Source organism: Oryzias latipes, chromosome 5, assembly GCF_002234675.1.
Source record: "Oryzias latipes chromosome 5, ASM223467v1".
Taxonomy (NCBI): domain Eukaryota; kingdom Metazoa; phylum Chordata; class Actinopteri; order Beloniformes; family Adrianichthyidae; genus Oryzias; species Oryzias latipes.
In genome coordinates this window covers 13713388-13736521 of record NC_019863.2, presented here as the reverse complement: position 1 = coordinate 13736521, position 23134 = coordinate 13713388, and the positions used below count along the sequence as shown (strand labels likewise).

Here is a 23134-nt window from a genome sequence, read left to right as displayed (position 1 = left end):
TTTCTGTTTAAATTATTTTGATGTGGAAAAACAAAAGTGGGCTCAACTTTATCAAACTAAAATGGGAATGGATTTGCCAGAAGTTCTTGTTTACTTGTTTGTACATATGTTTAATTTGCACTTGATTATCTTGCAAGAAATACAAAGAATCTGGAAAACTTCACCTGTACTTTTTAGTTCCAGGTATTTCTCTCTGAGTCACACTGGTTACATTTTTGTCAAGATTATCCTGGACTGATTTTAGGTATGTGATCGGGTCAAATCAGATCATTCACAATGATCCAATCGACTATGAATTGCATCATCAACCACAAATTAGGATTTGAATTGAATTGTTATTCAAATGAATCGTTACACCTCTCATAAATAAATTGTGCTGCTGGAGTATTTTTTTGATTTTCTTCATCAGTTTTCATACTGATCTTTTAAATTCCCCTTATGTTGACAAGATTTTCCACATGTGCCGTAGTTTATTAGTTCCCACCTCTCACATGTTGATCAGAGTTTGCCAATAGATGCTAAATCTGAATGAAGTCACCATTATAATACAGCAGAACATCTCAAACATATTTTCAAGAGACATTTATTAGATATAAAATACACATGCTTACAGAGAACGATTGTACAAATATATAAACAAAGAGAATATAAAATGATATAAAAAGGACAATAGATACAATATGCTGTAGAGAATGTGTAGACATTTATATTTTTCTTAAAAAAATGTTGTTTTGTTAAAAACAACAAATGTGGGCTGTTTTCTATTTTTTATGTAGAAGATTTCAGCTGCAAACAAGAGTTTAGACCAAGACGCTTCCTGTAGCCCTACACACACGATGCAAACACAAATTTAAAAAAATCACAACAGATTGAACAGATGGTTTCTAAAAATCTCACCAACAAAATGAACCAAGTCTGACATTTACAATATATATAGTCAGAGATACGGAAGTGCTGCAGGATTACTCTCCATTGTGGCCCTTCATGTCTCTTCTTATGATATCATTTACTGGAAAACAAGAGAAGAAAACATTAATGTTTTACAATTTGCATTTTTAAAACAAATTGAAAAATATATAATATTTGCTGCTGTTTTGTTTTTCTATTCCTTATAGTTTTTGTACATGCAGAAATAATACTAATAACAATAATTCAGGTTTTAATCAAATTGAAGGATATTTATTCTACCACTAGGAGTCGCCAAATTTAATCTGTTTATAAGTTGTGGTGCACCCCAATAAAGTTTCCAATGTAGGAGGATAGATCAGTCAGACTCATTATGATTTTTAAGTCTCTAATAAAGTCTCTAATTTCTAATGAAGGCTAAAGCCGTTTATTTTTATTTTTTTCTCTTTATGGTTTATGGAATCGTTTTTGCCTGAATTGTTTAACTCAATGAGTTCAAAGGTGGACAAGCGAAGGGGGAGAAAAGGGAGAGTGAGAGAGACAGACAGACAGAGGGGGTTTCAGCAGAAATCTTGAGGTTTGTGGTTTCACCTCAGTCACCAGGACCAGCCAACCCCACCACTTGAAATCGTGACATTTCAATCAAAAATTAGCATGTTGATCTGAACTTTTCACTAATTAGTTTAAATAAAAACAAAAAGGTGTAGGAGGTGTTTAACATCTTCTTTGTGGGTTTGTGTTGATGAAAAAAGTAATAAAAAATACCAAAAATAACAAAACAACCAAGTATAAACTATTTGTAATTTCCCAGCCAAAAGACCTAAAATCCTAAGTTTATTATTTTATTTTAACATAGTTATTTATCATCTTTCATGCTGTTATTGTTGAGCCAACGTTTAGAACAAAAGACACTGATGTTCGCCACAGAGGCCTTTGCATATATTTGACTGTACAGCTACTTCCTGTCTCAATCCCTCTATTGCTCAAGTGTAAACAAAATAAACTTTTTCTGCAGGTAAAATGAGGGACTACTCATTCCCTCACTTCATGCTCAGAAACATGTGTGCAGGTGTACTTGCTTAGGTTCAAATGCAACTGGGCGCAAACTCGAGTCTTCAGAAGGCGAGGGTGTCTGTGTGACACGACACAGACAGGAAATGGGATAGAAAGGCCCTACAAAAAGCCGCAAGGCAGAATCTGCAAACGCACAGTTGCAGTGTGCTTGTGCGCACTGCAGACTGGACCACAAACACCCATCCCCCTGTCTTTCAGCACAGAGTTCATTTTGGAGCTAAAACTGCTGTGCTTTTTTATGGCAAGCTCGAGCTGTTTCCTGTAATAGTATCAAAGGCGTCTTCTCATAGTCCCACACCGATCATCACCGATCAGTGGTCTTTTAATTAACGAGGAAAACCAAGATGTACATGGATTTATTTGTCTGAAAATAGATGTGTTAGAATGGAGCAGAGCAGGAAGTGTGTGGCCCACTGATTGCAGCACCTTCATCACAGCCACAAGCTTTTTCCAGCTACATGTTTTCTCCTGATCCTGATTCACAACAATTTGAATAAAGAAATACTCAGAAATGCAATTTTGAGCTTAATGTTTGATGGATTTCCTCCAACATGCTATATGCTATATGCTACAAGAAGGTGGTAAAAACACCAAGAACACCACTTTTATTGGAGTGGTTCTTTTAAACAATATCAGTCAAATTCACTTTGTGATTATTGGAAGTTTTTTCTGCCGTTGGTAATTGGAGCAGACTGGATATCTACACTGTTGTTTTTATTTGGAAGTGATGAAGGGGAAAGTTCTCAATAATACTCACCATCCTCTAGGTAGGCATAGCTGAGGTTCTCCTGCTTGACCTTGACCCTCTCTGGAACTCTCTCATCATCACAGTTTTCTCGAGAGGACTTGATCTGGACCACATGATGGCCGATGGACTCTGTGTTGCTTCCAGGTTTCACTTGCGTGTATTTGGAAGGTGGAGACTTTCCCAGTGGCAGCGACGTCTGCACATAGCCCTGCTGCCTTGACATGTAACAAGCCTCAAACGAATCACAGACCTTTGGACCGTCACCCAGCTTGGTGGACACTGGGGTTCTGACACCCATACACTGGCTGGGAGAGAGGGCGGAATGGGACAGAACGGCTGGACCACAGTTGGTGTAATGCTGGTTTGGAGTGTGGTACATCACTGGGCTGCTGAGCAGAGAGCCCCCTCTGGACTGGTAATAGGCTGGCTCCTCCAGAGGATCAGTGGTTACTATTTGGGCTCGTGGGTCCACAGTGGCTAGATGGTACAGCGTTAAGGCTTGAGGGTTGATGTCCTGCTCCAGGTGATGATAGAGGGATCTCATAGACATGGCAGACACGGGCTGACTGTCAGAGTAGCTGTATGAATTCAGATGATAGTCATCCAGTGGCTCTGATTTTATGGCTGAAATGTAAAACCAAAGAGCGTGTTACAATAAAAAGGGAGTACATTGAAAACACTGGTGAAATATGTACAACACTGTTGTTAAACAGCATTTGATTAAGCCTCCAAAACTGAATCGTCATCATATAGTTTATTTTCAAATGTCCGATTATGTTACCAGGCTGATTTTATAAAAAATATAATAAACACAAAACCATATTCATAACAGTCAATGATTTATAAATTGTTCTATTAAACAAACAAGCCAGACGGATTCTGACTGCATTTGGAATCCAAATTCTGGCCAAATGTCTTTGATCTTTGTCCTCTTTTTTGTCATATTACTAAAACTGACTTTTGGAGCAACTTTTAAAGTAAACTTTTTTAAATAAACACACCTGTGCATTGAGAGAATAAAAAAAGTGTTTTCCTTATCACAGTGTTAGCACATAGACTGATATCAGAGAGGGTTTGGCATCCACAAAACCACTGTGTCAATCTGCCAGTGTGCATTCGTAGTAACTGAATTCTCTGTGGCAAATACGATCCCATAAACGTGTGGTGAGTCTCTGATAGCAGTTTTGTCAGAGCTACAACTTTTCTTTCTGCCCTTAGAGGTTGGGAATGTAGACCTTTTGAAAGCTTTTCTGTTTCTCAGGTACTCCAAGTACCGCAGGCAAATACAAACCTATCACAGGCGTGTAGATGAAGTGCTGAGGCTGGCTGCGTTTCTTCTTTCCATTTATGACGTAGAAGTTGACTTTAGCTGGCTGGCAAATCGTCCGATCTCGATATGGAGGGATTTCAACAAACAGCATGTTCTAGCAAAATTGAAATTAAATCAAAGATATAACATTTAAAAGACATACTTCAATACATTGATCAGTAGGTTGAGACAGATTTTCTGAAGAGCTGTATTTGAAACATATAAATGGAAAGATTTTTAATAAAAATCAATCCAACAATTCAAGAGGTCCAGGGCTTGCATGTTTCTTAGCAAAAGTACTGACTGTAACCTACAGCCTGGGTTTTATCTCTGTCCACTGTGGCCTCCACCTCCCAGATTTGTAGTCCATCTGAAAATAGAAGAAGCATATTTACTCATAAAACTGAAAATGTAAAACATCAAATCATAGTTTGACTAGTTATGTTTGTTATCCTTACACCCACAAATTATATTAAATTCGGCTCTCAGAGCTCCAAGTTGCAGAGTAAAAGACATATTTGCAGATAGTTGTAGTACTTACAATTGAATTGCTTGAACGAGTAAAAAGTTGTTTTGTTTTAGCCACTTCCTAGTTAACCATGTGGGTCACTTATTTCTGTCAGATGAAATAATTGCTGGCTCAGCAAAAACCTGACCATATCCATTTGTCTGAAGACTCCAACTTACATCACAATCCTCTTGCAATTGAGTCATTTAACCTCTTCCAAATCTCAAACTTGCTATCTGCTGCACATTTTCGTTTTAAATTGTCAGTTTTAATTGGAAGTGCAGAGTTGCGGGACCCAGATGAGAAGAGGCATATCCGGATGACGCAGCTCTTAGCAGAGGTTTGAACAGAATTTGCCTCGCACCCTAAAACTGTTTGTGATGAACAAAGGTGAACCTAGTTTCCAGAAGAAAAATTGTCTTAGTGAAAAAAAACCCAGACAGTTTATTGACTTTCAGCTAACTAGGTCAACTGTTGCTAACCAAAAAAACACAACTTAGTGAAAAATGTACTTTTTTGGTAACAATTTGGAGCACACTTGTTCACTTTGAAAACTGTGGTTTCTCTTTTGAAGTTTGATTTTCTCAACTTTAGTGTTACATTCCCGCCCCAGCTTCTACCTGATGTAACTCTGTTCCACCCACGCAGTGAAAAGAATTTTTAATCAGCATGTCTTACCACATCCTGTTGCACAAAACCCCCAATGACAAGCATCAGGGAGGCTTCGGGTTCTACCAACTGTACCAACGCTCAAAGAATGCAACAAAGCAACTTTGTGTGGGCCGAAAGAGCGACAACAAGCGGAGAAATTTCCATTTAAAAATGATACAAGTTTTCACTTTCAGGAAAAACATTATATTTTTATCAGAGCTCTGTTTCGAAGCTGAAAGAGGGAGCCGTAGGTAGATATACGTCAGTGAAAGTTCAGGTTTCCCAGGTGATATGCAAATGATCATAAAATGCTGTTACTAGATGTGTGGGTGGAGACACAGCATGATATAGCCTCACTTCACAAAATGATTATTAGTCACTTTCAATCAAAGTAACTGTTTTGTATCTAAATATAAAGTAATTTATGTCAACATAAGTCACACACTGCAAATGTTTACCACAATGCCTCTTACCTAATATAGTAAGAACTGTACTCACAAAAAATGTTTTGGCAAAGTGATCTGTTGGCTCTAAAATTTGTGTAAGCAGTAAATTTGAAAAACCTCAAACTGTAGCGTCAGAGTTGCAAAGATGACAAAAGTTGAGTCATTAAAAAAAACAAAAACTAACCTTGAGTCTTCTCTGAAAATATCACCTTGGAGTCAGACGTAAAATTCTGTCCAGTTAGGACCATTTGCTGACCCCCAAGCACAGAGCATCGGTCCAGGTCCTGCCTCTCCACTGCAGGAAGCTCCTGAGCTGAGCGCTGGGCTGGAAAGACATGAAGATGCACGTGTGACCACACACCATAAACAACACTGAAGGCAACCCAGAGGGGCTGCTGGAATTCCTATTTATTCTTTGTCATGAAAACTATCAACTTTCTATGCTACATATTTGGGGTTTCCTGGACTTTCCCTGTAAAGTCATCCACAAACTATGCCAACTTTCAGAAAACCTTCTCGAAATCATGATTTCTGTCTCAGTCTTGATGAAGGTTCAACAAAACAGTTTCAGTTTCACAGCCTTTTCTAGAAACGTTGCTACTAAATGTGTGAGTACTTGACACCGCTGCTGAGACGTTTCTCAGTCCATAAAATGGGAAAAAAATATGTCTTACAGCATTCGATGGGATTGGAAGCCACTTGAAGAGACACGGGCTGACCTCCATGTTGAGGAATGTGGACACGAAACACCAACCGGACTCGAGTGTTCTTTCGTCCGATGTCTGTCTCGCCGTTCCTTAGTTCGATGTCTGCGTTTCTGAGCTTCAAGATTCCAACACAGTCGATCCTGTGCAATGACAGAAAAGATGCAAAGAGATGTCAGTATTGCTGCTTGCTTGTTTTATTCAACATGCTTTAGAATAGAAAGAACAATAGAAAGAATGACAGTAGCTTTTAGTATAAACAGTTAGCAGCGCTGGTGATTCGGATCGCCATCCCTCTGTATCTATAGGCATTGCTTTGCAGATGCCAAAACAATCCATGCAACACTGTGGGATTTGTTAAACACATGTTTTGGTTTACTCACAACACTCTCATGTGGTTCTGTGGTTCCAAAGGAATCTCCAACACTTTAGTCCCATTGATCATCGTCTCGAAGCTGGGCGTGGTGACGGTTTTCCCTGTGATGCGGTGGACCTGGTAGAAAGCGTGGGGTTTTAGGAGCCTCTCATCTGCCGTTCCAATGAAGACCTGCAGCCCCAGTGGAGTCGTGCCTTGGTAGCCGAGCAGCTGGTGAACGCAACACAATGCTTTAGCACAACTTTTAACTCCGTAGGATTAACAAAAAACATTTTAAACTCGGCACCTTGTATCAGCTGACAAACCATGGCTTATTTATTACTGTTAAAGGTACACTGGTGTGGGATAAAGTGTCAGACTCTTTATTTGCATACGTGTTAGCTTACTGTGCAAAACATTTACCAGGAAATATCACCCAGCATTTACCATCCCTTACACCCCGTTTGGTCTTGTGGTCCTTGAGAACATTTGCTTTTATATCCAGACACCTGAATTTCGGGATGCCCTCCACTGGGGGTCTTGACGGCTCCTCGGCTGCCCTCAGTCTCATAGTGAGCTCTGTGGTGGGACCTGGGCTGTTGTTGGATCAGCAGCTCATACTGGCCGGACTGACTGGGCAATGTCCACTCCAAGGAGGGAAGTGGAGTCACAGAAAAGCCACTGAAAAAAAATTAAAATTATTTCATTTTAATATTATACAAATATGACCATTTGCACTTTTGAAAACTTGTGTGTTTTTGTGTTTACAGTTACCTCTGCCAGACCAAAATACTGTAGGTGGTAAAAACACAAATCACCTGAATGTGGACCTTCCAGCATGATGCCCTTGTTGAGTTGGAGACCACCTAGCTGGAAGCATGTATATGGTCTCAGATTTGACCTCGTGTCCAACTCTACAAGCAGTCTCCTGCTCTAAAGTCCATTCATACGTCTCTCCATATGCACGGTCCTGCCTCTGAGCCTGTGGCTGAGCTCCCCTCCCCACAGCATGAGGCACTGCTCTGGGCAGACTGGAGCTAAGGCTGCTTAACACCTCCTCCAGGCCTGGCACTGAAGTCTGAGCTTGAGGCTGAAACTCAGTTTGGGCCTGGTTTTGGTACAAGTAGTGTTGGTATTGGTGCTCATGGGGCACTGGGATAGGGCTGGGGCTCCTGGAGCGCTGCTTTACGGGCGTGCCTTCCTGACAGGAGCCTGCCTGCTGCAGACAGCGCTTTCCTTGGGGTGAGGTGGAGCGTGAGCGCCTGTGAGGGAGCGGCGAGGCAGTGCTGTGGAGATGAGGCTGGAGAAAGGTCTCGTCTGTGACGCTGTTACGAGGTGATGTACCAGGAGAGGAGTGCGCAGAAGAAGTGTTGATGTTCTGCATGCTGGGACAGAGATCCAGGGCGGGCAGTGAGGCTCCATAGCTTCCTCCATGAGGAGGGGTGACACATGGAGATGTAATGGGGGAGTATATATCTGCTTGCCAGCCTGTAGAGGAGTTACTACTCGCAGGGCTGACACACTCCCTGTAGGCTCCCAAAGACTTGGAGCCAGGGCTGGGCTCGATTGTTTGAGAGCTTAAGGAGTCCCCTGAAGGAGTGATCTCAATCCTGGGACTGGGGGCAGGGATGGTGTTTGCTCTGGATAACAACATTTGGGGGTCAAGCACAGCCCTTTGCAGGTTGTCTGTGTTGGGACTGTAGGTGGAGGTGTTCTGGCTGGTCACTGGCTGAGCAGAAGTTGACATGTAGGGATCATTCGAATTAATCCCAACCAGAGCAGGGTGGCTGTTGTTCTGGGGTACAGCATTTGGGTCACCTGTCAGTTACCAAAAAAAGATTTGTTTAATTCAAACAATCAGTCAATCACTTTGTTGATATAGTAACCTTTCGTGAGGATGCAGTCGAAAATGAGGAGCTTGAAATAAAAGATGTACAAAAGCACGAGTTAAAATAGTAAAAAGTCTTAAGATCCAATAGAATAAAACAATAAAAGGCAAACATGAAAAGAAAGAAAATGCTGAAATTTGGGGAGGCACTGTATAGATTATAAAACAGACAGGGTAAAAACAAACAAATTACAAATCATAAAAGACATAAAAAGGCCAAAAGCCCAACAAATAAATAAACCAATATATAAATCAATAAATATGCTGATTAAAAGCTGTTAAAAGGATTTTCAGAATTTATGTAGACTAATAAAACATTTACACTGAAAGAAATATTATTATAAAATATTTTACTTTCTTTAAAATATCCATTGTACTGACACATCCACACCCACCTGTTCAGGTCAAACATGTTCATAACACACACTCAGCATAAACAATCTTGCTCAAAATGGAGTAAATTAGGTACACAAAAGCATTTTTTTTAATTGCTGTGCACCTGAACAAATTTCACCTCCCTAATTACAACACACTTGCAGGCTTCTGAAATTGTCAAGGGAGAAGAAGTTGAAGACATTACGGAAAAGACTAAAAAAACATAACCAGAGGTGTCCTTTTTAATACCAACCTTTAGTGCAGCCAACAGTAAACTCATCTCCCGCTGTGTTGTATAGAAACAGGTCAGAAAAGTCCAATTCCTCCTGGTTTATGTCTTGCCCCAGGCCCTCACTGAGCTCCAAACCTCCCGAAGTCATCTCCAGCTTCAAAGGACTTTGTCCCCAAACAAACTTTTTTTTTTAAATTTCAAAATAGCCAACTCAGATAGTCCTCGGAATCAAAAATACGGCTTCAAAAAACAAAACAAAAACAAAAAGAAAACAATGGTTTTATAAAGCAATGTATTTCAAAGCTTGGCGCAGCTGCCGAAGAGAAGCATCAAACTGTGCGAAGAAAAGAGCGCTTCCTGGGAGCGCTGCTGATGAGAGGTGAGCAGAGTGAGCGCCTGCGCGCGCAAACACGCCTCATCTCTTCCTGTGTGCTCACTTCACTGATGGCCGCGATAGCTGCTATTTTTGTAACAAATCAAGAGACATGCATGGCCTTTCAGTCAGTTGAATTTTTGGTGAAGAGATGAAATTGATGAGTTATGTTTCCCCCTTTTTTGTTAATTTACGCAATTTAAGTCTAATAAAATAAAATATAATACAGATGTTTATGGCAGGGCTAAGTCCTTTCATGTCGACATTACAAGGTAACGTACGGTACTTAAAAAGGAAACAGCCAAAAAAGTTTTTTTTTTCTTTTTGTTTCAAAAACTATTTTCTTGCATGTTTATTTTATCAACTAGGTGGCAGTATTGTCTTGCTGGAGCAAGGCTGTTGGTACTTTGCTGATGGTCGTCTCCTAGAATAGAATAGAATAGAATAGAATAGAATAGAATAGAATAGGTCTTTAATAATCCCTGAGGAAATTTAAAAATGGCCATCTGCTCACACTCATAAAACACTAAAACTAAAAGACTAAAAAGATTAATAGATAAAAAAATTAAAAAGATTAACAATTTAATATCAGTGGGTAAGAAAAAATGAAATGAAAATAAAAATTACAAGAAATTACTTTTAAGATGCCCTGCCATATAATTGTGCTGCCTGATGGCACGAGGAACAAAAGATTTCTTCAGTCTTTCTGTGGAGCAGCGCTGGGACAGCAGTCAACTGAATGTGCTCCTCCTGCTGGTGAAGGCCTCATGTAGGGGATGAGGGATTTCTAACGATGACCCTGAACCTGATCAGAGTTTTCTGCTCAGCCACCTCCTCCACAAGATCCTGCTTCAGTCCCACCACAGAGCTTGCCCTCTTGATGATATGTTGAGCCTGCAGATGTTCTTCTTGCTGGTATTGCACCAGCACACAGCAGCATAGAGGAGAGCACTCTCCACCACCGACTGATAAAACATGTGCAGCAGTTTTGTGCAGATGTTAAAGGAGCGCATAGCCTCCGAAGAAAGTACAGCCTGGACTGGCTCTTCTCATAAAGCTGGTCCGTGTTGGTAGTTCAGTCATGCTTGTGGTCCAACACAACCCCCAGGTACTTGTAAGACTGTACCATCTCAACACTTTCTCCCTCTATGTGCACGGACTGAGGTGTCCGGGCTTTCCTTCTGAAATCCAGAACCTTCTCCTTGGTCTTCTGGATGTTCAGCTGCAGCTGATTCTCCCCGCACCAGGCCACAAAGTCCTGCACCAGCCGCCTGTACTCCCTCTCTTCTTCCCCTTTGATGTATGCCACAATAGCTGTGTCGTCCGAGAACTTCTGCATGTAGCAGGTCGAGGTGTTATAGCGGAAGTCGGATGTATACAGCATGAAAAGAAGAGGAGACAGCACAGTCCCCTGTGGTGCCCCTACACTGCAGCTGAGGGTACTGGAGACAGATCCCCCCATGCAGACATATTGCTGCCTGTTGGTCAGATAGTCCATGATCCAGGACACCAAGAATGGTACACATCTTGATTGGAGGGGTCTCCCAAACCAGTTGTTCTCAAATAGAGTTACTTTCAATGATTGAAAATGTGGTCTAAATTAATTTTAAAAAGCTCGTAAAATGTTTTTACAAACATGTTACATAATTCCAAGACAATAGAGAGTTTGCAGTTTTCAAGGGCTAAACTGTCACTATTCTTTATCTGTTGTGCTTTGATGGTGGTGATAGGGTTTTTATTGAAAATGCCCTGCAATTTTAAATACAATTTTAGCATGTTTTATTGTTACAATGCCACAAACATTTTGCAATTTTAGTTTATCTTAAAGACCCACTTCAATAAAAAATCATCTTTTGGTGTTTTCTTTTTTGGTGTTTGGTGTTCTTGTAGTTTTTTTTTTAATGATGGGGGTAGATATAAAGAAAGTTAAGGCTAAAACTATGCTTCTGTGTATTTCTCAATTAAAATTGTACTAAATCAGAAGCAGACGAAAAAATGTTGTTTTATAGGACATCATAAGCTGTTGTGCAAACTACAGTTGACATGCCACAAGCTGCCTGCTCAGCTCAATTTCGATGCATCCACTTGCAGACAAATAGATCCAGGTATGTCTTTGTTTCCATCGTCTAAACTGGCATCTGGCTCCAAACTGGACAACTCCAATATTGCTGGCCAATTTTGTTGCACTGGTAATGTTAGATTGGAGTTGTGAGGGGCTGTAAGCCACCAGTAGAGCATGTAAACAAAGGGATGATGGGAAATATAGGGAGGCTTACTCCATTGCCATCAGTCCCACCCACAACTCAGAGGCAGATTTGTAATGAACTACTGCCTCTCTGCAGTAACTATGTCAATGAAAACGGCACAGGTTTTATGACTTTGCATAAAAACAGCATAATCATAATTTAAATTACCACAGGAAACAATTTTACAGTAGATATAAAGATAATCGGAGTGGAACTTCAATTGTTTTATTGCTACCAGCACTTGTGGTTACTCTTAAAAAAGCTTTAAATTCTCTTCATGCCCATAAGATTTCAGAGCTCACTTGTTTGGAGCTACTTGGCTCATTGATGAAAATGCAGTTAAGAACCATTGTTTTCAATCGGCAAGCAGTGCAGAAATAACCAACCTTATTAACTCTGGCTTACACAGGTAGATATTTGACAACCACTTAAGAAACAACAACCCATTGCTGTATGATTATTTTCAGCATTTTTAAAGAAGTTTGGGATAATAGTGCATTGATATTTTCAGATATATTGTGAAAAGGAAAAACAGGACTATAAGGAATAGATTCATTTTTCTCTCTATTTAACCTTTAAAAAAAAGATTTCAAGCTTTTATCAAACATATTTTAGTCTAACCTGGCCAAATTGAGATCATGAAACCCATCTGATTTGAATAAAAGCGCATTACTATTTAGCAGCAGAATTTGACAAAAAACATTTTTTGTTCCTTAGTTTTTCTACACTTGCTGACCTTATTTTGAAAGATCCAGTGCTTTATTTACGGTCTGCAGAGTCATTAAAAGATCATTTACATTCCTACGTGTTTGATTTTGTTTATTCACACAATTTTTCCTGTTGGGTTCAACATCACCATGAAACAGTTTTGCATGAAGCCTGATGAGCAGCTTGTTTGGCCCAGTCTGAAACAAACAGAGACAGTTTTCAAACTGAAAGATCAGATCACATGAGGCATTAGAAGGATGGGAACCAATAGGAAACGCATTGCAGAAAATTAGATGGAAACATAAGTAAAAGGGATGGGTAGAAAAACCATCTCCTCAACAAACTTAAGCTTAAAATAAAGAAGAACAAAACGTTATTGTCCACAAGCATTATTTTTAGCTGTTGTGTTTTTGAAAGTTGTGCGTAGTTATCCGCCATCTATGATGTGTTTATTGTTCTTTTAGAAAAAGTTTTTTGTATCTCAGTTATTGTTTGAAATTTTAAAAAGATTGTATCAGTAATCAACTTTTGGACAATGTTTTAATGCAATCACAACTGTTTTTAGTGCACTTGTTCAGAAAATGCATTTACATCCAATCTTACAATTTATTCTACATGAATATGCACTTCTATCACATGATAATCTGCGATCAAGTGGAATCACAGTTGTGTCAGTGAATGTTGCTTTTCCTTGTTACTGTACAGACTTAACATTGCTCTGCAGTCTTGTTTTACTCATCTTTTGGGGACTTAGCCTCACAGTTATCATTTCTTGAACAATGTTTCAAAATATTTTTGCAGATTACTTCTGCTCTCTCTTTATTGCATTTTTAAGTGTTGAATTTAGTCTTTTATTTTAATTCAAACACTTTCAAGTAAAAGAAAGCACCTCATAACTCAGTTTCTCAACACAGGGCCCCTCTCAACCTCAGTGTACAACAACAGCAGACTGTGTTGTGCAACACGACTTTGTAGATGCTGGATTAGTTCAGAACAACCACACATGCAAATTGATTACAAAATTAGTGAAATAGATTAGATAACGCTGAAAATAATATGAGAGTGCACTGTTTCACTGTTTCATGCTTTCAGGCCAATATAGACACCACAAAGACAACGTTTTTGTTTGTCTCACACTGGACAGAGCAGCTGAAACACGTAAGAGGATTCAGTTCCCATGATGCTGGTATTAGGCAGCATTAGCAGTCACCTTCATATCCAGACAGACTTGTAATACTTGAATATAGTCAATTAATGATTTAATTCCTGGTCCCGTGGCAGTGTTGTTCCACTTGTATGTGACTCTGAGACTCAGGGCTTAGGTCTTGTAAATAAGTGCAGTCCCTTTTATCGCCTCCTGCTCAAATCAAGACCAGCAGCTGTCCAAAATCTGTTATGATTTCCTATTAAGCCAAATCTGCAAGGTTTGGAAAGATCAAATGTACAGCATATATAAAATGTGTATTTACAAATAAGTGATGGAATAAAGTATGGTCTTTGACAGTTCCAAACAGCATAACCACTCAAAATAATCTGATTTTGCATGAAAATAATCAGTTTTTAATGTTTTTTACACTTCTGAACTAGATTCTACTGATTTGCTACTTTAGCTCATTTAATTTTAAGTCAGTTTTTTTTCTGCATGTGTTTGTTATCGATTTTGCTATTTTTATGTTATGTTGTTGTCAAATGGAATATATTTGTGATAGGCTTTTTTCTGGGGGAGCCAACTCTGGCATTTGGGTAAAAAAATGTAATTTTCTACAAAGAATAGTGAGCTAATGTGGTAAAAAAAAAAAAGCTTTCAAATAATAAAAAAATATATTGTGGGATTACAAGTAAAAGTATTTGCATGTACTACTCTGAACCAGAATGGTGTGAAACATGACATATCCGGCTCCAATTGGTGGTTCACAAGATGAAAGACTCTCAATCGTCAAAATAGATGCCTGATTGATGTCATGCTTTGATTTCTAAATTTTAATTCTAAACTACAAATATAACCCTTTTAGATTTGAGAAATTATAGTAAAGTATGAGTTTAAAGCCCAAAACTGGTAAGATATTCCAAACCAGTTTGCCAAAATGTTAATAAAAAACCAATTCCAAACCACCTTGTAGGTAAAAAATAAATAAATAAATAAAAAAGCAGAACTTTTTTAAACAAAAAAGTATTGTTTGTGAAGTGCCTAACATATTTCGTAGCACATTTTCTACTTGTTGATTATTTATCATAAAAAAGTTTGGCTGCTAATCTTTTTATCTTGTCCCTTTAGAAATTGAACCAACAACCGCCGTGATACTGAAGCTTGAGCAGTCATAGCAGTTGCATTTTTTGATTTTCGTGAATTTCCAGCTTCTGAAATGGATACTCAAGTTTTATATATTTAATTAATTCATTAAAGAAAAGTTAACCTCATTTAACTTGGTCTTGATAGTTGTTTGCTGTGAAGGAAACACCCCTTGTGTTAGGTTAGCTGTAAAAAATATAATTCATCCATCTTCAGATTCAGTCTTGAAATGAGGAGAGTGAAGAAACAAACCATGACACATAGTTTATGGCTTGATGTATCAATCAATGCATTTATTTCAGAGAATAAAATATGTTTCTACATAATACAACGTACAGGAATACAATATTAATTATTGTAGTGATTCTCCAATAAACATTAAAAAGATAAACAGAATGTACGACTGATATATACATATATAGATCTATATAAATGGATATGTACAAACACAACAAAACAATAATAGTATAAAGTAATAGTTTAACATCTACATTCTACAAGTGTGATAATGAAGATTGAAAGACAGCTGCCTTGTTACAATCTTTAAATTGTACATAACATCGTGTGTTTTGGTCAGTCTTACTTAGTTGCAAAACCACCTTTAAATAATGATGAGGTATTTCAGGCGCAATCATGTCATTTTTTTATGTACAGAGCAGCAGTGGGTAGGAGTCACTGGACCATCAGGACCATCACAACAGACGCATCAGCTGTCTGTCGTCACATCCAGAACACTTTCACATGAGGCCTGAGACGAGAGGGAAGAAAAACATGGTGTTATTTTATCTGACAGTGGGTAAAAGAAAGTTCAGAATCTGGTTTCATCAGGCATTACAATTATTTGGGGAGGAAAAAACAGATACATTTTGCTTGTGTCAAAGCGCTTACATCCATTTTATGACTGGCTTTGTATTATTAAAGCTATTAATTTTGGCAGGAACATAATTTATTCTTACCCTATCGCTTGATGAAGGCAACAGGCAATTCTCTGCTGGGAACCAAAAGTCCAGAGTGTCTCACATCAAGTGGTTCATTATCTGTTGCTACGATTTCATAGTCTCGAACCAACTGCAGGAAAGGGAAAAACAAAAGATAGAAATTTATTCAATAAAACTACAGAGCTTAAAGTCATTTCGGTCTTGTGCACTGATGTGAAATGACAGATCTTACCCAGCACATTGCCAGCTGCAGCTGCAGCTCTGCCAGTCTCCGACCAATGCACATCCGCTTCCCGATTCCAAAGGGGACGTGGGCAAAAGGATTGATGTTGCTGTTTTCCCTCAGCCAGCGCTCCGGTTTAAACTGCTTGCTGTCATTAAAGTATTCTTCACTGGAGCCCAGTGCGTGGCTATTGATCATTAACACAGTCTGTAAATTTAAAAAAAAAACAAAGTATTTGTATTGTAGAAAATAATTGCAATATCTGTACTTTACTTGATCAGGTTAAAACCTAATAAAGACCTTGTTACCAAATGGCTCATGTTATTAGAATTGCCCAATTCAGAGTTAGTACAGTACGTGAGCGAAACTAAGCATGTTTCAAAAATCAAACGTACATTTTCAAAAGAATGTAAGCCACTTACCCCTTTGGGAATGGCGTAATCTCCCAACACAGTGTCTTTGTCCAGGGTCCTGCTGGTGAAGGGGACTGAAGGTGACAACCTGTAATAAACACAAAAGAACACATGGGAATGTGGCCACAGGGAAGTATGATACATGTGTCTAAGCTGTTTAACAGGAACCAGACATACACAGGACCAAATGAGGTGAGACATAATCTCGAGCCAGAGTTCATTTAAATTCCCTAAGATGTGCTTGGGTTATGGCCTTAAATAACCCTGTTCCACAACTCTCGTGATTACACGAGTAGACGGGGGCAGAGGGAGCCGAGTATGCACATTTGAATGTGACCACATGGAAGATTTTAAGCTACGACCACGTGCCGCTGGCGGTCATGCCACCGCATGACGTGAAGCTTGTTTTTGAGACCGCCATGGGCCTTTTCCCTCCTAATCCAAAGAGCTGTCAGGCAGATATATCTATATGTGCGACTAGCTTCTCCCAAGTTTTCTGCTGCATATGGACACTTGGGAGGAAACAGGTTTGTGTCTGCTGTTTACTGCTGCTTTTCTTTAAAAACTCCCGTCTTGCCAACAAAGTTGATGTGTCCGTGTGGTCCTGTACCTCATTGACTCTTTGAGGCAGGCTTTGAGGTAGGGCATGCTCTTGATATGCTCCCCACTTGGGTTCTGGTCTGAGGGCACCACCTCTCTGATCTCCTGCAGCAACTTCCTCTGAGCATCAGGGTTACGTGACAGGTTGAAAATGACCCACAGCATGCTGTTGGCGGTCTGTGAACACAGAGAGAGAAGTCAGAAGGGTGGCTAAGGGCAGGTATCCCTACTTGTGGGGCGCCAATGTCTTTTATGATGTGCTTTAGAGGCAAAGTAACATCTGCTTCCTTAAGATAGGAAAAACTTTTCAGAAAAAGAGGCAAAAGATGAAAAACTAAGTCAGACAAATTGGATTGCCTAACTTTAATTTAGTCAAGTCCATGAATTACCATGTACCTATCTATAGACAGCTTAGTCACTGACTTTCAGAAAATAAATGTATTCTAACTTTTAGGGCGGAAATCTTGGCACAAACCCGGGAGCCACGAATAAAAAAAAAATCTTTTTTTTTCTTCATAATTTTTGCATGTAATTCATAATCAATTAGTTGTGAAAGACTGAACTTATGACAATTTTTTTCTTTGCTTTTGCTTAAATAACCAAGAGCTAGTATTAGGTCATGCTCACGGAACAGCTAGTAGGTACAAAAAAGTACCTCTCCTGTGTGGGGACCCCTATTTCTTATCTTTACAAATATAGTTTATGCTAGCGGAGGACTACCTCAACACCAGATAATTAATCCTAAACCATAATTCACTGTCTTATTTTATGGGTTTAAACCAATTTGGGAGGTTTAAATTGAAATTTTTGACACTAATAAAGTTTTTATAGTAATGGCAAAGTCCTGCTTCAAAAGTCTATCCCCTAATATTGAATTTAAAAAAGAAATGCAATCTTCAGTTCTCATAACGTTCAAAATACAGAGTTGTGAATAGAAATTTGGGCTTTATTTAAAGTGATCATACAGACAGAAATTCTGCATTAGATAAACAAACTACGGCATTTGAGGATCTGTGCAGCGAAAATGATATTTTTGTCACAAACACTGTCAATATCAAGGAAAATCTTTCCCAATACAAAAAATCCAAATTGTTTATCTCAGCTCGCGGGTGCTGCTTTACTTTCTTGATCTTTCTTCAAGATCAATATGACTTCTGTCTCACTCTAATCCTGAGTCTAGCATAAGTGACAAAGATAACAATAAAAACATCACAGGAATGTGGTGATGAAGTTCAGAGAGGAGGGAAATCAACAGTGGGACAAAGTCTATGGTGCACGGCCCCCTTTCAATGCAAATAAGAAGCACTGGCTCTGTCATCAGCTGTTCAAGGTGATTATATTGTAGCAAGCGCCATGTGGTGTCAATATATTAACTGTTGGCTGCTAAGGATTGTAACACTTTTCCAGAAGGTAACTGTCAGGGGTGACCTTGTTGACCCTGAATCCATTGTAGGCCTTATGCAAAGCTGTTATTCAGCCTCGCCATGACTGACTCTTCTGCTCCTACTTTTTATGCTTTGGCATCAATATAAGTATGTTTCCTCTTGATTTGCACAGGCATAATTTAGGAAGGTTGTTGCTCACCGTCTCAACTCCTCCAACCTGCAGCTCGGTGATGGCTGCATAAAGCTCCTTCTTGGACAGACTGCTTTGGTGTAAGATGTCGCCGATTAAATCGTCAGGAGCTCTGATGGCATTCTTCTTCAACTTCTTGTCGATGTAGACTTTGGCTGGGAAAGGACAAAGCAATCACACTGTGAACCAACTGCTTTACATAGCTCTGTTTACATTTAGTAAACACTCATTTACATGTATCAGCAACTAATGATCCACTTTTGGCTTTAAGGGGCCATTATGCATGCAGACACAGCAACAGACGCCAAACATAAGCACGTTTTTGTGATACGACAAATCATTTGATGTCCGAGCATTGTTAGGTCTGCCTTCAGCTCTCAATCAATAGTGGTGGGTTGTATTTTAACGCTGATGAGTGTGAAACAATATGTTTTGTTCTTGATTATTTGACTTTTCTTATCAGGTAAATATGACAAACATCATTTTTGGTTCTTTTTAACCCAGTATGAGGGGTGTGAGTGTGGATTTTCTTGACTTTACATCACTGCAGATTTAAAAAAAAATAAGACATTAACTGTATGTATTGACATTTTTTAGGCTGAACAGCATTTCTTATTTAAAAAAATGGTACCCTTGATTTGAAAAAATAAGAAAAATTCCACCCATTGAAATCATGCTCAAAATTTTCTTTCATGTGTTTAGATTTGCCACCAAATCACAGCAAAGAATGTGCTTTAATGTAAAGGCTTAAATCCGGATTGTATTCCTCCACACTCTGTCACCCCTTCTCTTGCAAGCAACAAATATTTGGCATATTTCTTCACTGTGGGTCATCAAGTTTACTACAACTCTGAGCCATCATTTCCCCCTCGAGCACCAAGTACACACTTAGAGGCAGCCGGTTCAGATCAACCTCTCACCCACTCTGTATTTTCCTATCCATCATTTGACTGGAAATGAACTGACACTGTTTTGCGCGTCACAGAGGAGTGGAAACAAGTTGTACCGAAGAAACGGTAGCCAGTGATTGTGCTGCCGCTCACCTATGCTGAAAATGCTGTCCCACGCTGCAGTGTGATTCTGCCAGGTTTTGGTGTTAAAGCTCTTGTGGAACTCCACAGGTGTGACAATCATCATTCCAAACGTGCTCATCATCTACAGAGAAACAAAAGAGAAGAATTGGAAAAATAAATGGAAAATTCTTGGTCTCTTTGTGCACCCACTGCCCCAGACACCTTTGAAGGCCCCCACTTATCACACATCGTGATTGATAGGTTATTGTTTTTTCCCCAGTCTAACCAGCAAGACTAGACAGCTGTTAGCTGATGTGAATCTGGATGTTTCTGTAATCTTCTGGAGAAAATCAGCATCAGCTTCACACAGATCATCTCAACTGTCTTGTCTTACATGTCACAGTGTTCTAAGGAGATGAAAGATACTTACTGTTTTCACTGCTGTGATGAAGTGCATGGCTTCTTCATTGACTTTTTCCTGCAGCAGACCAAACCTCTTGTCATAGAGTACAAGACAAATGGCTAAGGAATAAAGAAGGAGCAAAAATCAGAAAAAGAACTTCAAACTTTGAAGAAGGGTAGATGTACATATTTTTACAGAAAGTTGTATAAAATCTGCTGTATTTCAAACTTTTTCAAACAAATTCTATCACAAAAAGACAAAAACAGAATGAACTTACTTTCAAAGGACCATTTATTAAGTTCGAAGTACAAATCCTTAATTCTTCCATTTTTGTTGATTCTTCCGATTCTTTCGACAAAGTCCATCATTACCTGTTGTACGCATGCGTTGTAAAAAAAAACCAACAACAATTAGGTTCACAACAACTTAACGTCATTAAACTCGAAAATGGCGAAGTAACAAATGAGAATCTGACCTGATTTACTTTTCCGTCAAGTTTCATCACTTCTGTCGGCTTCATGAGCTTCTGCTGAAACGCGCTCCTCACTCTCTGCCAGTCTTTTCCCTCACTACAAGTTAACCAGACGCAATCTTCAGCACACTTTCCTGAAAAACTCTCCCTTGACTCTCCCCCTCTAGTTTTTTTTCTTTCTGTTATCCAAGAAAAGGTCTGAAATATTACTTACAGAATGAGCAGTCCGTACGCCTCGTTTCGCATGTCTCTGTATGCTTTCCAGGGTTTGATCTCCAGCCTTTGAGGGTAACTGCCCTCCTTCCTGTAGAGCGCCTCCAGCAAGCAAGGTGCGCCAATGTGCACCGACTCAAAGGAGCCCAGCTTCATCCGGAAAATCTTGCCAAACTTTTTGTGATAATCGATCTAAAGTAAGAAAATAAAAAAGGCTTTTAATTGAAGTCAAAACTAAAAGTTTATTCAAAAATGAATAAAGAGAAAACATTTTAATTAAAAAAAACAAGCAGAAATGGAGGTGTTTATAAGGATACTGTACCAATGCCTCGTGCTGTCTGGTTAAGCCTCCTTTGCACAGGAGTTGAAACAAACTCCCAACCAGCGGCCAGTTTGTGGGTCCCGGGATCGTATCCAAGCCGTGCGTCCTGGAGGCAGCGTGAGGGCACTGCGCCGGCGCCACAGCATCCTTCTCCTCCAATACGCACACTGAGGATGTTGGCTTGAAATGCTGCAACCCAAAAGACTTCTTCTTCAGCAGCTCCACAATCTGTGGAACTTTTTGGACCTGCGCCCTCATTCTCAGCTGTGTTTGTTTCCTGTTCTGATGTTGGACGGCAGCTCTTCAATGGGCTATCTAGAAGTGGGTTCTAGTTTCTTGGAAGTGACACACCTTGCTCCAATATATATACCTTGAGAGTGTTTATTCCTGCGGTGCACCGAACCAATCAAGGACCGCTCCTGCATGGTGTGGCTGTCGAGCCCACCATTCATTTATGGACCCACGTTGAGAGGATCGTATGACCTCAGATAAATGGTGGATGTGCCGTGAACCCACCCGCCCCCACCTTTGCTTTATAAATAAACACGCAGGTCCCAACGAAGGTGACGGTTCGTTTGAACCCGGACTCACAGAGACCCGTGATTGGAAGAACCGAAATCAAACACTCCTGTCACACAACAGCGACAGGCAAATATTTGACCGATTGCAAATTGTGTGTTTGCGTTCTTTGTGTTTGTTGACGAGGGAAGGAAACTTTTTTTTTTGTTTCCTTAGAATAAGTTTATTCTAAGACACTTCCTTGCTGAAAGTAAGGGTGCTTTTAAAAAGGCAAAGTCTGCTTGATCATCTTCAGATTTTCATGACGCAAAGTAGAATTGGATGCTCTAGATGTGCCCCAGTCTTTACATTCAACATTGGGGCTGAACATCGGTTGATACGCTGGGCTCTTTGGTCAAGTGCAGTTCCATACAACCTGCGCTTAAAGACGCAGAAACGTCGCACCAGCATCAATACTTTGGGCAAAACTCTTAATTTCAGTGAATCCGAGGTTTCAAATCGGACCAAACAAGTATAGGTGGAAAAGTGCATTTTTAGGCGCCTTTACCCCAACCTCTACCCCCCCATCACCCCTTCCCCTGTAGAGCTGGTGTGGCTGAGGAACATGGAGCCAGTGTTCCAATGCCCCGTTAAAGTGCCCATTCGGTGTCCCTCAGGTGACATTTGAACAGCCTTGAACTCATGTTTTTCGGCATACTGAGTGAGCGAGCAAAAGTTTCCAGGTGTAACGCACACATTTACACCCCCCCCCCCTCCCCCGCGCTTGCTCCGCAACCCCTCCCAAAAAAACAAGAGGGAAAAAACACCACCCACGCACACTCAAACGCACACAGTGTTCCTTTCCTCCAAACTCTGATTTAGGGCAGGCTTGGCTCTGCATCACATGATTTTTTCCTTTCTTTCTCTTTTTTTCTTAAGTGATGTTGATCTACATTCGTGTAGAAAACACGCAGAAAGAATGCGCTTCCACCCCTCCACTTCTGGGAAGAGGTGGTCAAATTGCTGGGAAAATACTCTCTGATGAGAAGATCAATACAATTCTTGAAACAAAAAAGAAAGAAACAAGTGGAAAAAAGATGGATCTTTCGAAACCTAAAATTCCAAAATTTGCAAAAATAGAAAAAAAAATAGAATTTCTTTAAAAAAAAAAACCCACACACAGTCAGTCCAGCGTCAACTGACTGAGTTGCACGTAGACGATTTAACAACAGATGTTGTTGAAAGTAGAAACATGACTGATAAGCTTATTTTCGCCTCTTTTGAAGACGATGTAACAACAGATAACGGCTTGTCGCCAAGACTCTTGTCATTTCCGACTGAGCTCTGGACCACAATCATCCAGCCAGCGTCAGTCCTAAACTTTGTGACGTGACTAACAGCAAGTGTCCCCACACAACAGCCAAGTGACATTTTCACTCATTAACGAATTAACGAACAAAAACAAATAAAACAGAACCAACTGGTATGATAGATTCCAGTTTGAAATGAGGAAAACGTGTTAAAGATTGATCAGATGTTTTTCAATTAATTGCGCTGATTATTAAAAAAAAACATTTAGGAAAAATGTAAGTGTTCAGTGGTAAACCAGCCAGTTGGAGGGGAAATCTGCTCCTCACCTTCTCCTTGCCCT

General features: G+C 39.7%; 2 protein-coding genes across 2 annotated transcripts; both read right to left on the bottom strand.

Annotated features, from left to right (window-relative positions):
- Positions 1-567: 567 nt before the first annotated feature.
- Positions 568-9581, bottom strand: LOC101165879 (nuclear factor of activated T-cells, cytoplasmic 2). Its single transcript, XM_011474982.2, has 10 exons — positions 9218-9581; positions 7520-8519; positions 7211-7382; positions 6730-6932; positions 6317-6489; positions 5827-5967; positions 4352-4407; positions 4020-4152; positions 2738-3352; positions 568-1009 (listed from the first exon to the last, which is right to left on the bottom strand). Exons 1-10 carry the CDS (start codon positions 9342-9344, stop codon positions 963-965), a joined length of 2667 nt encoding a protein of 888 aa, XP_011473284.1. The 5' UTR covers positions 9345-9581; the 3' UTR covers positions 568-962.
- Positions 9582-15085: 5504 nt separating this feature from the next.
- Positions 15086-21436, bottom strand: LOC101165632 (1,25-dihydroxyvitamin D(3) 24-hydroxylase, mitochondrial). Its single transcript, XM_023954958.1, has 12 exons — positions 20986-21436; positions 20665-20855; positions 20454-20547; positions 20256-20349; positions 20006-20097; positions 19606-19717; positions 18572-18717; positions 16998-17164; positions 16397-16475; positions 15984-16181; positions 15770-15881; positions 15086-15561 (listed from the first exon to the last, which is right to left on the bottom strand). The coding sequence occupies exons 1-11, from the start codon at positions 21241-21243 to the stop codon at positions 15771-15773; spliced, it is 1542 nt and encodes a 513-aa protein (XP_023810726.1). The 5' UTR covers positions 21244-21436; the 3' UTR covers positions 15086-15561; position 15770.
- Between the last annotated feature and the right edge of the window lie 1698 nt (positions 21437-23134).